The sequence below is a fragment of the Alosa pseudoharengus genome, unplaced genomic scaffold (assembly GCF_046254945.1).
Source record: "Alosa pseudoharengus isolate Yale_2024_CS ecotype anadromous, Long Island Sound unplaced genomic scaffold, YU_APseudo_1.1 YU_APseudo_1.1_scf_14, whole genome shotgun sequence".
Lineage (NCBI taxonomy): Eukaryota > Metazoa > Chordata > Actinopteri > Clupeiformes > Clupeidae > Alosa > Alosa pseudoharengus.
In genome coordinates, this window is record NW_027468609.1 from 36853492 (window position 1) to 36869703 (window position 16212).

Genomic DNA, 16212 nt, shown 5'->3' on the forward strand with positions numbered 1-16212 from the left:
CCCCCATCTCCCCCTGAAAGAGCAGCACCAAGAAGCACAGCAAACTAGCATTCTCACTGACGTGAATCTGAGAGCTTTATTAAATTGGGGCAACTAGACGCTAAATGATATGTTACGGTCAATTATGTCAACTACTTTATATCCATTCTCTTTTTATTTTCGCCTGTTGATTGCCCAATTTCTTTTCGTTTGTGTTTACTTATGCCTCAATATCTTGGTTTAGTTAACTTGTGGCAGGGTGAATGGTGCATCATAAATCAACTCAGTGTTACCAAACACATAACACTCCCCTGAATCTGACCTTACTTTTTCAGGCATATTGTCACAGTTAGTAAAGCGACATTAGCACTTCTTTTTTGCTTATCACTTCCACATTTGTCCAGCAGTCTTTGAACAAATATAACAATGAAAACTCTTACAATTGTGACTGTCAGTCTTTTTGCCAATGCAGTGTCTGTGTATAACCAAAATGATGCCCATTACAATTGGTATTAACCACTGAAAAATAAAGCGATTGAATGAAGGAGATGGATTTAGAGGCAGAGAACAAACACAGACAGACAGATAGACGCTCCAGATATAATTATATTAGACGTGGCTCTGAGATACTTAGGAACAACACAGTGAATTATAATGTGTTATGGAGGCCTGAGGACTTCAGAAAAGAATGTCAGCTATTTTTTAATTACTGAAACATCTGGAATGGAGCTGTGCAGAAACCTCAGCATTTGGATCCTGCACACCCCTCTTCCCTCATCGTGGATGGTGGAGGGGAGTGGGATGTAGTTAGAGGAGATACAGTGGAACCTCTGCATGTGGAACTGTATCAGCGCAGTGCCTATGAAACCCCTGCCTGGAGCCATTCTGTCACTCTCTGGGATTGAGTGGCCCTCTCTGGAGAAAGAGCCTACCTAGTCTGAATATGATGCAGTGATTTCCTCTGGGCTTTCAGCTGACAGGTAAAGATGTGCTGGAGAGATGCTGGTGATTTTCTGTTTTTATTAAATAATGGAATATTAGTAACATAAATAACGTAATATAAACTGTAAATTCAGAGATGAGCAATTGATCATGCGTATATTTTGGAGTATTTTCCTTCTTTTGTCAGCATACTGATACATGACCACACAGATGTTTACATATCCACTTTGGTGTCCAGGGTTGGGTAGTAACGGATTACATGTAATCTAGATTACGTAATCAGATTACAAAAATCAAGTAACTATAATCAGCCCAGATTACAATAAAAAAAATTGTGTAATCAGATTACAGTTACATTGTTGGGGATTACCTGATTACATTTTATCATGCAAACAATGCAACTTTTTTATGATAGCCTAGCTATCTTTTAATTTGACAAGACTTTTTTAAGATATAGTTAAGAACAAAATTTTTCATACCCCTGGCAAATATTGATTTTCTCTTGACCAATATGTTTGTTCGGTAACACTTTCTATGAAGGTTGTATTTATTACGCCCTATGAATGCATTCATAATGTTTTATGAGGTGTCTATGAAGCATTGTAATGCTCATTATTACCATCTATATGTATTCACAAGTCATCATAACCAACTTCATGATGCATTATGACAACTAATTATGAATGGTTATAATTTTAATCTGAATAATGCATTATAAATATGTCAAGATCTGCCGACTCACTTGTCAGTTTTATGATGCATCATAACTACAGTACTTCTCTCTGCTAAATGCGTATAGTGATGCATAACAAGTTTTGACTTCTACTGTAGTCCTATATATCTAGAGCTATAAGTATATGTAATAAAGTTATAATAATTTATACATCTCCCTACAGCACACAATTATAAACAGCTATGCAATTTCATAAGTGTTATTTGTCAGCTCTAAGTAAAGTGACAAGAATATGACCCTATTATTAACAGATATAAGTTCACTGAGTAATTAAAGGGTGCAATGAACTAAGTACCGAGTCTGCCATCTTTACTCCATATGCACAATATTATAAATTACTATGTTAATGTCATAGGTGTTATTTGTCAGCTTTAGGTAAAGTAGAGCAAATGAGGTATTGTTATAAATACATATAAGGTTATTATAAACAAATATGAGGCACAATGAAATGAGAGCCTGGACATAAAGACAAAAGGAATGCATTTAGTTCACTTTATTTTCATTTTCTATTTTCATGTCTCTCATTTCATTGTGCCTCATATTTGCTTATAATGATCTTATATCTATATAACAACACCTCATTTGCTCTACTTTACCTAAAGCTGACAAATAACACCTGACATTGACAATGACATTAACATAGTAATTGTAATATAATATTGTGCATGGCACTCGACAAGATGGCAGACTCAGTACTTAGTTCATTGCACCCTTTCATTATTCAGTGAACTTATATCTGTTAATAGGGTCATATTCTTGTCACTTTACTTAGAGCTGACAAATAACACTTACGATATTGCATAGCTGTTTATAATTGTGTGCTGTAGGGAGATGTATAAATTATTATAACTTTATTACATATACTTATAGCTATAGATATATAGGACTACAGTAGAAGTCAAAACTCGTTATGCATCACTATACGCATTTAGCAGAGAGAAGTAGTTATGATGCATCATAAAACTGACAAGTGAGTCGGCAGATCTTGAAATATTTATAATGCATTATTCAGATTAAAATTATAATCATTTATAATTAGTTGTCATAATGCATCATGAAGTTGGTTATGATGACTTGTGAAAACATATAGATGTAATAATGAGCGTTACAATGCTTTATAGACACCTTATAAAACATTATGAATGCATTCATAGGGCGTTATAAATACAACCTTCATAGAAAGTGTTACCGTCTGTTCTTACTTAAAATTACACTTGCACATGCCAAAAGGTTGCAAGACAATGTGGTAAAAACATGTAATAAAAAAAAAAGTGTGTATCTTTTTTAAAAATTTTATGAAAAATTGTGTGTTCAAAATTATTCATACCCTTTTTAAACAATCACTGGAAACATCTTTATTTACCACCACAGCTCTCAAAATGGTTCATAATACCCACCAAGCCTCTTCATGTCTCCACAATGATTGTAGACTGCACCTTTTTAGCAGCAATCTGGGTTTTGAGGCAGGAATGATTATTTTCCATCACTTTGGCCTTGTGCTCACTTTTTTGACGGATTGAAAATGTTGATATTATTCTCTGTTAACCATTTCTTGCCTTGTTTGGCTGTATGTTTTGGATCATTGTGTGGTTTAATGTTCAAATGCTGCCTTTTGGGGCAGCCATGGCCTACTGGTTAGAGCTTCGGCCTTTGGGCTTGCCGGTTCGACTTCACTAATTCACGGATTGGGATAAATGCAGAGACCAAATGTCCCTCACGGGATCAAAAGATATACTTACTTACTAACTTACATACTATTGGGGCAGGTCTCTCGGCACACTGCCTGATCTTTCCCTCCTAATCTTAATGTAACCTCTTGTTTTAGTGTTACTGTTTACTTTGAGAAAGTCACCAGGTCCCCCTGGTTGAAAAACATCCCACACAATTGAAATGGACATGGTTTCATTTGGGTTTAATGCTTCCCTTTTTTATGACAATCTCAGGCCATGTACCTGGGTCAAAACAATCCAGCGAAAGCTAAATTCTTTGTCCAGGTGTGCCCTTATAGGTTAAGCTGAGTTGTGCATGTTTGGAGAAGAGTGGAGAAAAATAGAATGAAAATTATTTCATCAATTCTGTGGTGGTGTCTTTTATTTAATGGGCATATTTACTGAAGTAATCTAAAAGTAATCCTAAAGTAATCAGATTACGTTACATGTTTTTGGTAATCCAACTGATTACGTTACTGATTACAAAAAATTGTTGTCAGTAATGTATTACATTTCAAAGTAATCTGACCCAACCCTGTTGGTGTCCCACAGTTAAGTCATAGTCAGTATGGATCCACAGAAGCCACTGTATAAGCCTGAAGAAGTGGTGGCGATCACTGAAGTTCCCTGTCACTGAAGATGCATTACACTCAGGAAGGATAGAAAAAGACCTGATTTGCCAACTTCTTTACGCCCCATGATCATGAATTTGGAATATGAAACTGACAAAGAAATGACAACTAGTACACTAGGAAATGAAGGGAGAAACCCCTCTGAGAGAAAACTATTGCAGTTGTTATTGGTGCAGTAGGAAAATGTGACACTTTGAGTGTGTTGGACCGGTGATTACATGATCAGTGTTACAACAATAACATTATCTCAATTTTCCAGATCCATTAGGGCAATGTAATGTGGATGATGACTCCTACACCTGACAAAGACATTCAAAAAGTGAGAGGAGTTGGACTGGAGTTGGACATAAACTAATGTATTCTGTTTACAGCCTCTCAGCTAGCTTGTCTTTTGTTTTTACATGGATGCAGGGCAGCAGTATAGGTGTGAAGGATTTTATGGGATTTTGTGCACAGCTCTAGCTGGTCATTTAAGATCATAATCGGTTCATGTTCTCATTTTTCTAATGGGATGTCATTCTTCTGTCTTGTGAGTGTCCTACAATTGAGATGCCACCTACAGTTTTTTTGAGTGAGGATACATGGTTGGACTACGCCTTAATGAAACACAGTAGATCAATTGAAATGAGAATGGTAGAATAAAAGAATAAGGATATTTAGACATGTGATGAGTGTGTGTGTGTGTGTGTGTGTGTGTGTGTGTGTGTGTGTGTATGCGTGAGAATGAGTGTGTAAATAACACCATCGTTTATCTGAGACAGGAACAAGAGAAATGCACACAGGAGGTAAACCAAGACTCTTTTGTTGACATACCTAACGGACAAGATCCTGATGCAACAGGATCATGGACAAAAGTGTATTTGCTCACAATACAGGGCTTCTAAGCTGCCTCCACTGACATTGGGATGAGTTTATGCTGAGCACAATCTCTGTACAAACATACAGCCCACCAAAATTACCATGATACAGCCATGAAAAATGCAACGTTTTGAGGCTTTCACCAGTTATTAGAAATATGCATCAAACAACACCAAACCAGGTAAATGTTTGACAATTTAGTCTAGTGCAATATCAGCATGTTATGACATGAATACCAAACATAGCCTTTCCCACTATGTGCACATGTATTGAAATGGCCCAGAAGAAAAACTCATCAAGTTAGGACATGTTGATTTCATACTCTTTTATCTTCACAAAAACATCCTCAAAACTCCTGGTGCAAGAGACTCTGTGTTGAAAATAGCGATATCACAGTCTCCTGCCATTAGGGGTTAGCTGCATGTGGATGGCCACAGGGAATGAGTAAGCCTGAGGGATAGTGACAAATGCAGCAGGCACACCCTCCTTTTTTTTGTCAAAACCAAAATGTTTAATGCTGCATGTTCTCTGTATTGTTCTAGCATTTACTTCTTTTATACAAATTAATCAGCTCCAGACATAAAGAAATCCAAGATGTTGCTTTCTTCAAATGAATTAGCATTCAAATTCGAGTGTTCACCCAGTTAGATTAAGAAACCAAAATACATTTTGTGTGGGATGAACTGAGAGTGGGATATTAACCTACTGCCCAAAAGCAGCCTAAAAGTAGGCTAAATAGCCTATGCCACCTCCTACATTAGTTATCTTCGTTTTAGGCTACATCACTGATTTACTCAGTGACACACCTCACCTGAACAAGACAAGGAAACGACTTCATCATGTGAACAAAACAAAAAAGTTGTGTAATTGCCAGATACTAGTCTGAACACAAAATGGATTTAGCCTGACTATCTGAACTATCAACTAATCTGAACGATTAAACATTGGTATGCCTAAATCAATTGTGTTTTCATATTTCATGATACAAATAACAGCCAGAAGCTCTGCAATTATTCATATTATAGGCCTATTTTCTAAAAAGTTGACCACCCCTAGGTGACCTCAGCTAACATGGCCTACCATTATTTAGGACTAGCCTAAATGTAGTCTGGCTATAGCCTAGCCTACAATCTAGGCCAACAAACAGCCCATGTCTAATTTACAAAATGTTTCAGAGGGTAACATTTACTTGAAAAAGAATAATTCAATAAGGGAAGCATGAAGCTATGAATCCATTCCAAGAACTAGCCTACAGCATTGTCATCGCTGTAAAGCTAATAAGTGACCAGGTTCTATAACTTTAAGAAGTAAAAAAAAAAAAGAGGCGCGCATGGCGCTCTGTTGCCATCGTTCTGCAGATACAAACAAACAGCTTGGGTTAGTCGTGACGTCACCAGTGCGCTCGCTGCCCTCTCTTTTTTTACACTCTCTGTTGTTGCTGCGCAACAAGAGGCGTGTCTTCCAATGATTTAAAGTAGGGAGAGCAGCCAGACAGAGCGGTATGACACTTCTTCATTCTGCCGCACACGCCGGTGCATGGCCCCAACACTGAGAGGGAGAGGAGGGAATCCCCGGGTGTCGCCTCTCTCCTGAGCGACTCGCATCCTATAGCTTAATCGATAGTTGGATGCTCGACACTTTACGCCACAAACAAGCATGGCTCGGACTTAAGTTTAGTGAAACGTCAGGTCACGAAGACTGGAGCCATTCAGACGCCTTACCATCTTCATTATTTTAGAAAATCGCACTGGAAAGATAGTCTAAGTTTTCATTCATGAGGTGTGTCTTTGTGAAGCTATTCATTTCCCGCTGTGTTTATAATCTTCGATGTCCTTGGCTTCTGAAATTATTTCATCACTGAAGAACAGGCTATTACCTCAAATCGTGACAAGGATTTACCAGCTCTTGTGCTCTTGCAGGCAACCACCCAGTGATTTCGAAATGGCACTGAGCGGGACGCTTTTGCCATCCATATCCACATTTGCCAGCGGTGCAGCTGTCAAGAACAAACCAGCGGGACCGGCCAATATAGTGAGTATGATCAAGCTGTCTCAGGGGACATAAACTGAACATTTAGGATATCAGATTTTCCCTAATAATGTTACGATTCATGCCCGATCTGTGGAAACTCCATTGCTGGAGCGGTTATGTCATAGCCCGTAGTTATTCTTGTAGAAACATTGCCGCACTCAACTACAGCTGTAGGGGCGTGCACCATACACCGCTCCACTTCGTTCGGTTTGTCGTGAGACAATTGGTGGATCTTATGTTCCGACAAGGGCTTATATATTCTGTTCAGTATTGGACTGATGAAGTTATAGCCTACTCAATCCACTTGTAGCTGAATATCTCTAAACAACATGGCCTGTAAATAGTTTTTTTGAAGCCAAGGCCTAGGTTAGGCTATATCACATTACTCTTCAAATGATGACTTAAGTGAAGTCAGATAGCCCAATGATTTTTTGTTCCAGCCTAACTATAGACATCCCAGATTAGCGTTTTAACATTGTGCCCTGAAAGTAACCCCATCTACACTGATACTGAGATGCTGGTACATTAAGTCTCATAGCTATTTTCTGCAGTGACTGTGTTTCCTGAACCGGGCTGTATTTCTCCCCTCTCTGATCAGCGCTGGAAAGAGGAGCTGTCCCACCTAAAGAGACCCAGCCTGCCAACAGGTGGGAGCAACCCTGACCAGGAAATCCCTTCCGGAATGGCCAAGAAAGAGCCAGAAGACCTAGACTTGCTGGATTATGACTTCATCCTGTCAAACACTATGCTCCAGCAACAGCAGCAACAACAGCAGCAGGAGGCCTTGACAAGTGGTTCTAGAACTATGTCGTCTTCCCCTGGATATAGTTCCTACCAGCTTCCTTCTCCCCAGGGCACTACTAGTGATATGCTGTACATTCCAGATATCACTGATGTCTCTCCCTCTGGGGGCTTTGTGGCCGAGCTCATGAGGCCAGAACTAGACCCCGCTTATTTGCAGCCTACCCCCAGTCTTCATGGGAAGTTTGTGGTGAAAACCACCATGGATATGGGAGATTATAATCAGAATGTCAGTGTCAGCAAAGCCGGTGCAGTCTCGGATCCCTCACTGGCCTTCGTTTGCCATCGAATTAAGCAGGAGAGCCCTAGCACGTGCACTATCACACGGCCCATTGACATCCACCTGGGTGTCAGCTCCAGACATGGGGCCAGCCAAAGGGCCCCTGGACTTGACTCCCATGCATTCCCTGGAGGACACCCTTTGGCCACCAGAGGCTCTTCTGCTTCCCTATCCCCAGATGACCACCACCCCTCCACTCAGGTCTTAGGTCGACCACAGCTGCCTCTGTCCCCAGGATACCACACCTCACCGAGCTTCTCCCCTTTCCCTCAGCCTCCATCCCTACAGTACCAAGGTCAGTTCAGTTCAGTTGTCCCTTTCTATGCTTGCTAAACCATTTTCTATGCTAAACATGCTCCAGGGGGCATGCTTAACTTACCCTACTCTCTCTCCTAACAGAGCTCATGTCTCCAGCTGAGTGCTTGCCTGAAGAACCTAAGCCCAAACGGGGCCGGCGCTCCTGGCCCAGGAAACGGATTGCCACACACACCTGTGACTATGCAGGCTGTGGCAAAACCTACACAAAAAGCTCACATCTGAAAGCACATCACAGAACGCATACTGGTATGTGTCACCGGCTATTCAGTTTGGAGAATGAAATATGTTTACAGTATTTCAGTGGCATGACAAACTTGAGTTGTAAGATACTCCTGCGAATATTGATTAATGTATAGAGTGATGGTAGCTCATAAATGCATACTTTTGCATCATCATAATACACCAATAAAGATCGTATGTCTTTCATAGCTTTACATCTAGTCTTTCAGTAAATAACTCAAATGTACTGAACAAATTGGAGTTAGATGTTTGATTATGTAATGTACATGTAGACAGGCTATAATAGCAATTACCTTCCCCTCATCATAGTGGTATGGCTGTTGCAATGTTGGCAATAAACTAGTCCTTTTCTCGTCCTTTTTTTTTATTGAAAATGCAAGTGAGCAGTCCAGTTGGCAGGTGTCACAAACCACTATTTAAACAGCAGGTTGATATTGAACCTGTGCAAATAAAACTGCAGACCTGATTAATCTACTCAGAGACATTAATGTACATGGCCGTGTGTACATGGCCTTTTTATCTGTCTTTGTGTTCTTATCTTGTCTTTGTGTTTGTTTGGAGTGGTGATGGAAATTTGTTGTAGTTTTCATCCTAATTGATTTGTTTATTGTTCTTTTTTTTAGGAGAGAAGCCTTATCACTGCGACTGGGAGGGATGTGGCTGGAAGTTTGCCCGCTCTGATGAACTTACAAGGCACTATAGGAAGCATACAGGTCACCGGCCCTTCCAGTGTCAGAAATGTGACCGGGCTTTCTCGCGCTCGGACCATCTTGCACTGCACATGAAACGACACTTATGAGCTCAGTGGAAACACACAAAACTGAAATCACAAAGAGCTCATACGGCTCCTAAGACATGCATTGCCTTTCAGATGCTCACTAAAATTGTATGACAAGCTGTGTTGTCCACGGCTAATAGCAGCCATTTAGAGCTTGCAGATATATTTTTATGGTGTTTTTGTTGTCTTCCATTGGCTGGTTATACTTGGAGACCTTTTATGTTTTCCTTTGTTCCTTGGGATGGAACTGGAATTCAGCTCTTTCACAATATTGACAAAACTTGGAGGACCAGGTGCCAAAGTATGACTGGAAATATATGAATATCAGGGATGTTAAAAACAGACAGAATTGTATATGTAAACAGAGGCCTTCAGAGACATTCCATTGTATTTACGAATACACACTGTTCAACCTACTGTCTAATAAATCTATTTTTATATTACCTTTGCAAACCATTAATTTCAGGTACATACATGTTTATCTGTCAGAGGATGGTGCTCAGTAACTCATCAGTGTTTTAAAGGTACCAAAGAGGAAAATAGATTTCATACAAAATGTCAAAAGTGCCATGTTATTATCTGTGCATTTCCTGGAGTTGATCTATCTTCCACATCTTGTCTTCAATCAGGTGAATATAAGGTGTCTGAATGGTAATAGCAATCTGAGCTGCACTGTGGCTGAAAAGTGCAATACTTTGACAATATGACATGCATATTTTTGTAAAAAAAGAAAGAAAAGTAAAGAAAAATGAAACAAAGGATAAATAGATAATGTTACAAAGAAGAATAAAACAACTGAACAAAAGTTTTGTTATAGACAAATAATGTAATATAATCTTCTGTTTTGTATATTTGTGAATAATGTTTTGTAAAGGTTTTGTATTTTATGTATTCAATACTCTGTAAACAGGAATTAAAAATGAGCCTTTATATAAAGCAACCTTGATTTTATGATGCTTTCTTGCCACATTGGAATGGAATGTAACTAGAGGCATAGCCATATGGGGGGCCGAGGGTGGCAAAGGCCCCCTCCAGAATCCAATCAGCCATCCCACCTGAGATGTGATAGTTGGGCTTGTCAGCATTACACGTACACAGTACAATGGGTTTCTTAGCAGAATCAAACATTTTACTTTGCTTTGATGGCCAAATTATTCAGGCAATATTTCATTTTATACATGCATGCAACATTACATGTGTTTAGGCAAGATTTCTGGTGATCACCCGTAAATCAGTGGTAGATCATTTCTTTGCATTTCTTTTCAATATCAACGCAAGTTCATGGGTATGCACATAAACTGTATAAATGGTAGAAAACTTTATACTAATTGTTTCATTGCATCTACAGTACCAAGTTACGTGCTTCAGATGTTCTACAAAGAGATTTGCCACTTTATCTGTCAAGTTGCTATTTTTAATTCCTTTTTACACCAACAGTTTGGTTATTAATAATTCACATGGCTTTAATATTAATTGTTTTACTTTTAAAATGTTATGTTTATGTTTACTCTCAGGCTGAGCCCCAACCCTCCCCATCATTTTTTTTTCTCTAGAACCACCACAGAACTACAGCATTTGCCAAGGGAACGACACATTTTCAAGTTTTTGTTATTCCTCCATGGGTTATTACTAAAATATTACTATGCAGTGGTTTAGTTATAAAAGTTCTCAGACAGCACTCTGCCCAATATTGAATCACATGAACTTGGTTTCCTCCATACCATTTCAAACTCTTGTGGGGGAAACTGCCTACTGGAATAAAATTGGAATGGAACATCTACATAGGTGTAAATAGACACATTTTCTGCCACTATAACTCCTGTTTTTCAAGGCTCCATTATGCTAACTAATGTATGATCTTGTTTAAAGGGGTACTGTGCTTCATTATTTGAAATGCATTTTACGTTATTCCATTTGTGAAGATGAGAACTGTGTTGGACACGAACATCAGAATCTCTAGTTTGTCTGTCTATAACATTATTCTATTATCTTCCACTGGTCCTTTTTCGTATTGCCCATTTTTTTTGTGACTCTGTTTATAAGATTAGCATTTCAATATCTGTTTACTGCTGATTACTGTTTAATAAAGCTCTAAGCTGACATGATGAGGTGTGTTGATCAGAGAAGAACGAATACGAGAGGATTAGTGCTAGTAAAGTACATGGTAAAAGAACTATTTGAGTACTCAACTTTACTCTGTTGTCATTACCCTATTCAGTGGATGCTACTTGACCGGAGTCTGTCAATCTCACAATAAGACAGAGACCAATCCCAAATTACAGTAAAATTGTAATGCTGCAAAATAAATAAAACATTTTTGAAGGAAAATTTCAATGATAATAAAAAATTAAATATAATAAAATTTCAATAATTTACAAAGAAACTAATTCCAACTACAGTTAAGAACAAAATTATTTATACCCCTGGCCAATATTGATTTAATGTTGATTTTCTTTTTATCAATATAGCCTACTTTTTCTGACTAAAAAATTTCGGAACACGGAATCAGAAAAAGAAGCATTTTCACCTTTTTAAAAAAAAAAAAAAAAAAAAATGAAAAATGGCATGTACAAAATTATTCATACCCTTTTTTAAATAATCAGCGGAAACATCTTTATTTGCCATCACAGCTCTCAAAATGGTTCCTACCAAGCCTCTCCATGTCTTCACAATTATTGTAGACCACACCTTTTTAGAAGAAATCCGGGTTTTGAGGCAGGAACGATTCTTTGCCATCACTCTGGCCTTGTGCTCACTTTTTTGATGGATTGAGGTCTGGAGTCTGGCTGGGCCACTCTATGTTGATGTTGATATTGTTCTTTATTAACAATTTCTTGCCTTGTTTGGCCGTATGTTTTGGATCATAGTGTCAATGGTCCAATGCTGCCTATTGGGGTGGGTCTCTCGGCACACTGCCTGATCTTTTCCCTCCAGAATCTTAAAGGAGATATCCAGCCAATTTCAACACAGAGCTCAGTTGATCATGTTCTTGTAATACTGTGAAATACTGTGAAAAAAATCGGTGCTGTCTGACGCGATTGTTTTCACGTTTTTCCCGACCGACAGTATTCCGTGAACATGATCAACTGAGCTCCGTGTTAAAATTGGCCGGATTTCCCCTTTAATTTAGCCCCTTGTTTTAGTGTTACCATTTACTTTGATAAGGTCACCAGGTCCCCCTGGTTGAAAAAAATGCCAAAAGAATCATTTTCTCACCCCCACACTTGAAATGGACATGGTGTTTAATGCTCCTTTTTTATGCCAATCTCAGGCCATGTCCCTGGGTCAAATAAAAAATCCAGCGAAAGCTAAATTCTTTGTCCAGGTGTGCCCTAATAAATGTTAAGCTGAGTTGTGCATGTTTGTAGAAGAGTGATCCATGATCAGCATCCATGATGACCAAATGGTCCATTTTGGGATGGGGTATAAAAATGTAACCACCAAAACACCATAGCCAAAGTGAAGAATAGTTTTGGGTGTTTTTCAGACAATGGGACCTGGTGACCTTCTCAAAGTAAATGGTAACACTAAAACAAGGGGCTACATTAAGATTTCTGGAGGAAAAGATCAAGCAGTGTCCCAAGAAGAGACCGGTCCCAACAGGCGGCATTGGACATTAAACCACACAATGATCCAAAACATACAGCCAAAAAAGGCAAGATAACAGAGAACAATATCAACATTTTAAAGTGGCCCAGCCAGAGTCCAGACATCAATCTGTCAAAAAAGTGAGCACAAGGCCAGAGGGATGGCAAATAATCGTTCCTGCCACAAAACCGGGATTGCTGTTATAAAGGTGCGGTCTAGAATCATTGTGCAGACATGGAGAGGCTTGGTAGGTACTATATGAACCATTTTGAGAGCTGTGAATGCAAATTCCATTCCATTGACTATTTAAAAAGGGTATGAATCATTTTGGACATGCCATTTTTCATAAAAATGTTAAAAAGATGAAAACATCTTTTTTTGATTCCATGTTTCTCCCATATTGTCTTACAACCTTTTGGCATATGGCAGTGTCATTTTCAGCAAGAACAAACATACTGGCCAAGAGAAAATCAACATTAAATCAATATTTGCCAGGGGTATGAATAATTTTGTTCTTAACTGTATGTCTTCATGAAATGTTCTATTTCTTTGGCACCTTTAATGGAAGAACTGGACAGAAGTGACTAAAGATTGATCTGCTTTACCTGGCACTAATATTTTTGTTGTTTGGGAATAAGGACTTGTCTATAGAATGTCATGCAATTAAACAGTCATTAAATTAAATGGCCAGTGTCATTAAATTAAGTGGCGTTAAATAAGAAACATTAACAATAAAACACACTCCTGATGAATGTGATCTATTTGTAAAATAATCTGATTAATTTAAAGTTTGCAGAGCACTACCACTCAATATTCAGTCACAGAGAGGCACATATTATTAAACTCAGAACTCCACTACTGCTGTAACACTGTTTAATATAAATAATATAAATATAAATAAGCAGAGCACATGTAGAAGGGGAAAAAACCCTTTAAAAATGCACATATAGTGTGTCCAGGCCCCATTATATTATTTTCCCTCCTGTCTGAGAATAATTGCAAGGTTAGTCAAACCACTTGCTTCCCTACAAACGTGACACCATACCAAGGTATAGACATGTTATGTGCTGACTGATTTCCAGCTTATGCATCAGTGAGGACTCAGCAGTCTCTACACTGAACATATGTTCCTAAAATTGCTTAAAAGTGATTTGTATCTTTTCATTTCATACCTTTTACATTTTTATTGATCACTATTTTCAAAGTAATGTTTTGATTTCTTTAAAACCTCACCCTATTACAATGTCTTTACATTAGAATGACAGGAATGCAAAACAAATTAGCAAAGACTAATCGACAAAACCTTTCAAAGAGCATCATATTAAAAAGAATTTGACTTGATTTGGTCATAAATGTTTGAGCTGGTGCTAGTATTGCTTTTGGAATACTGGCTTAGCAAACTGGTCATAAGCAATGAATAGTACAGCCAGAATACTTATTTCCTGCTAAATGATGCCACCTACAGTTGACTTAATTCACAATACACAGGACAGCAGAAATAATAATGATAATTAAAACATTGCCTTTTTTACTTCCAAGACTGCATGTGTGATTGAGACTGAAAATGGTGGTAGGGAAAAAAGTGGGGCACATCTGTTCATTGCAATTATTTTACATTGACTTGTGAGCATATTGTGACAACTTTAGAGTGTCTTGTGACAACTTGTCACATGAATAAACTTGCAATGAATAACCTGTCACACTGGATTTCTGTTTCTGTTTACCAACAGACACAATCATTTTTGGTGCATCCTACAGTTATTAGGAAATTGATCAAAATATGACATACTTTCTCTGCCTCTGTGATGAGTGCATCTCTATTATTTTGGATGCATGTTTGATTTGCAAACTTGTCTCCCTATTTGAAGTGAAACAATTTGAAGTGCACCTGTCCAGAAAGCCCTTCTTTCTCCTCTCTCACCTCCTCTGGTTGCAATCAGACAAATGAGACATCCTCGATGACGCCGACCTTTGAACGATTTCCGGGGGAAGGAGCTGGAGGACCGAGGAGAGGCCGCACGCAAATAGATGTTTGGGATCCACCCATCGTGATATGATTTCGCATCAAATTGAGGCAGTTAGGACAGAGGGCAGACACTGCCAATGTCTTTGATTTGCTGACAGGTTTGTCTGGGTTCACCCAGGCTAGGTCTCACCATTGATATCAAAAACTATTCTTGAGACCAGTCTCACTAGCAGGGATACTGATAAGAACAGATTGTAGAATCATTCTTATGTTTTTCAGTCATTTGCTGTTACTTTATCCACATGAGTCAAAATAATGACCACAGCCAACAAGTTGCCATAAATAAATCAAGGCATTTTTCATTTATGTTGAAAAGTTTTATTTCTCTGTAAAAATGACAAATTGTAGACAGTAACTGTCGACTACTGTAAACTATGTGAGCCATATACATGCCTTTAATGGGTTTGATAAAGTCAAATAAGTTGCATTCCTTAGGGGACAGAATATCAGTGTAATTTTATACTGCAGTTGGCTGCCAGATTTATCTGCACTGCATGCACTACACAGAAGAGTTTGATGTCTTGTAGTTTTTAAGAAAAGAAAGAACAGAAAACTAACACATGTGATTGTTTAAAAATCTTTACTGCCATTTAAAACAGCATTTGAGTAATTTTGGATCCCTATACTGGTCAATTAAAGAGGAAGAGAAAGAGAAATCAAACAGGAACATTTATGCAGAAGCCATAACAAACGTCCCAGCTAGGTTCCACCTCTACAATTGGGAAGAACAAGCTCAGCGATCAACTCAAAAACCAGTCGTCAGGTTCCTTGTAATGACAGAAAAAAAATGTTTGTCTGCGCTAAATAATAATAATTAAAAAAAGAATCAGGTAGCACACAGTTGATATCAGATGAAGCAAGTTCATTTTTACTTATTGGTGGTGATCTGAGAGAGCAGCGCAGCTCTTGAATACAGACGGAGATGACAATCCAGTGTTATCAAGCAGGTGAATTGGAGTCAAATTTATGAAAAGCGTGATGGCCCATTTTTTCTCTCCAATATGATAAATTGACACAAAAAAAAAGGGGGGGGGGGGGGGGGGTTGACAATTATGTCTCCCTTTAGTCAATATCATCAAAGTTCTGTTGTAAAAGGAAGTTTGCAGCCAAGTTCTCATTCTTCTCACAAGCAAAGTATGCCTGTATAACAAGTCCTTCTGGGAATCCCAAGGCCTTTAGCTACAAAAACAAAACAAACATACATACAGGTCACACAGTTGCATTGCACCCATGACATGCCAAGTCATTAAGTCTCTGATGTATGCCAGTATTTGAGGTATACAAAGTATACAAGCAT

The 16212-nt window shown here is 38.4% G+C and overlaps 2 protein-coding genes across 3 annotated transcripts in view; one reads left to right on the forward strand and one right to left on the reverse strand.

Annotated features, from left to right (window-relative positions):
- The first annotated feature begins 6352 nt into the window (after window positions 1-6352).
- On the forward strand, window positions 6353-10237 carry klf4 (Kruppel like factor 4). Of its 2 annotated transcripts, XM_076284879.1 has the most exons (5): window positions 6353-6632; window positions 6773-6884; window positions 7483-8260; window positions 8365-8529; window positions 9147-10237. In XM_076284879.1, the coding sequence occupies exons 1-5, from the start codon at window positions 6628-6630 to the stop codon at window positions 9320-9322; spliced, it is 1236 nt and encodes a 411-aa protein (XP_076140994.1). In that variant the 5' UTR covers window positions 6353-6627; the 3' UTR covers window positions 9323-10237. The 2 variants fall into 2 exon arrangements, with proteins under 2 accessions (XP_076140994.1, XP_076140993.1); XM_076284878.1 differs by having other exon boundaries at window positions 6353-6884.
- A 4973-nt stretch (window positions 10238-15210) lies between these two features.
- The window catches only part of rad23b (RAD23 homolog B, nucleotide excision repair protein), a 36073-nt gene continuing 35071 nt past the window's right edge, over window positions 15211-16212 (reverse strand). The window contains exon 10 of the mRNA XM_076284880.1: window positions 15211-16094. Within this exon, the coding sequence (XP_076140995.1) occupies window positions 15978-16094 (117 nt within the window). The 3' untranslated portion in view covers window positions 15211-15977. The remainder of the gene's footprint in view (window positions 16095-16212) is intronic.

Bases quoted from the DNA above. Each gene is read 5' to 3' on its own strand.
- klf4 (XM_076284878.1), top strand. From the start codon at position 6,681: ATGTCCTTGGCTTCTGAAATTATTTCATCACTGAAGAACAGGCTATTA. The intron at 8,261-8,364 runs GTCAGTTCAGTT...CTCTCCTAACAG, and splicing joins TCCATCCCTACAGTACCAAG to AGCTCATGTCTCCAGCTGAG. The intron at 8,530-9,146 runs GTATGTGTCACC...TCTTTTTTTTAG, and splicing joins ACATCACAGAACGCATACTG to GAGAGAAGCCTTATCACTGC.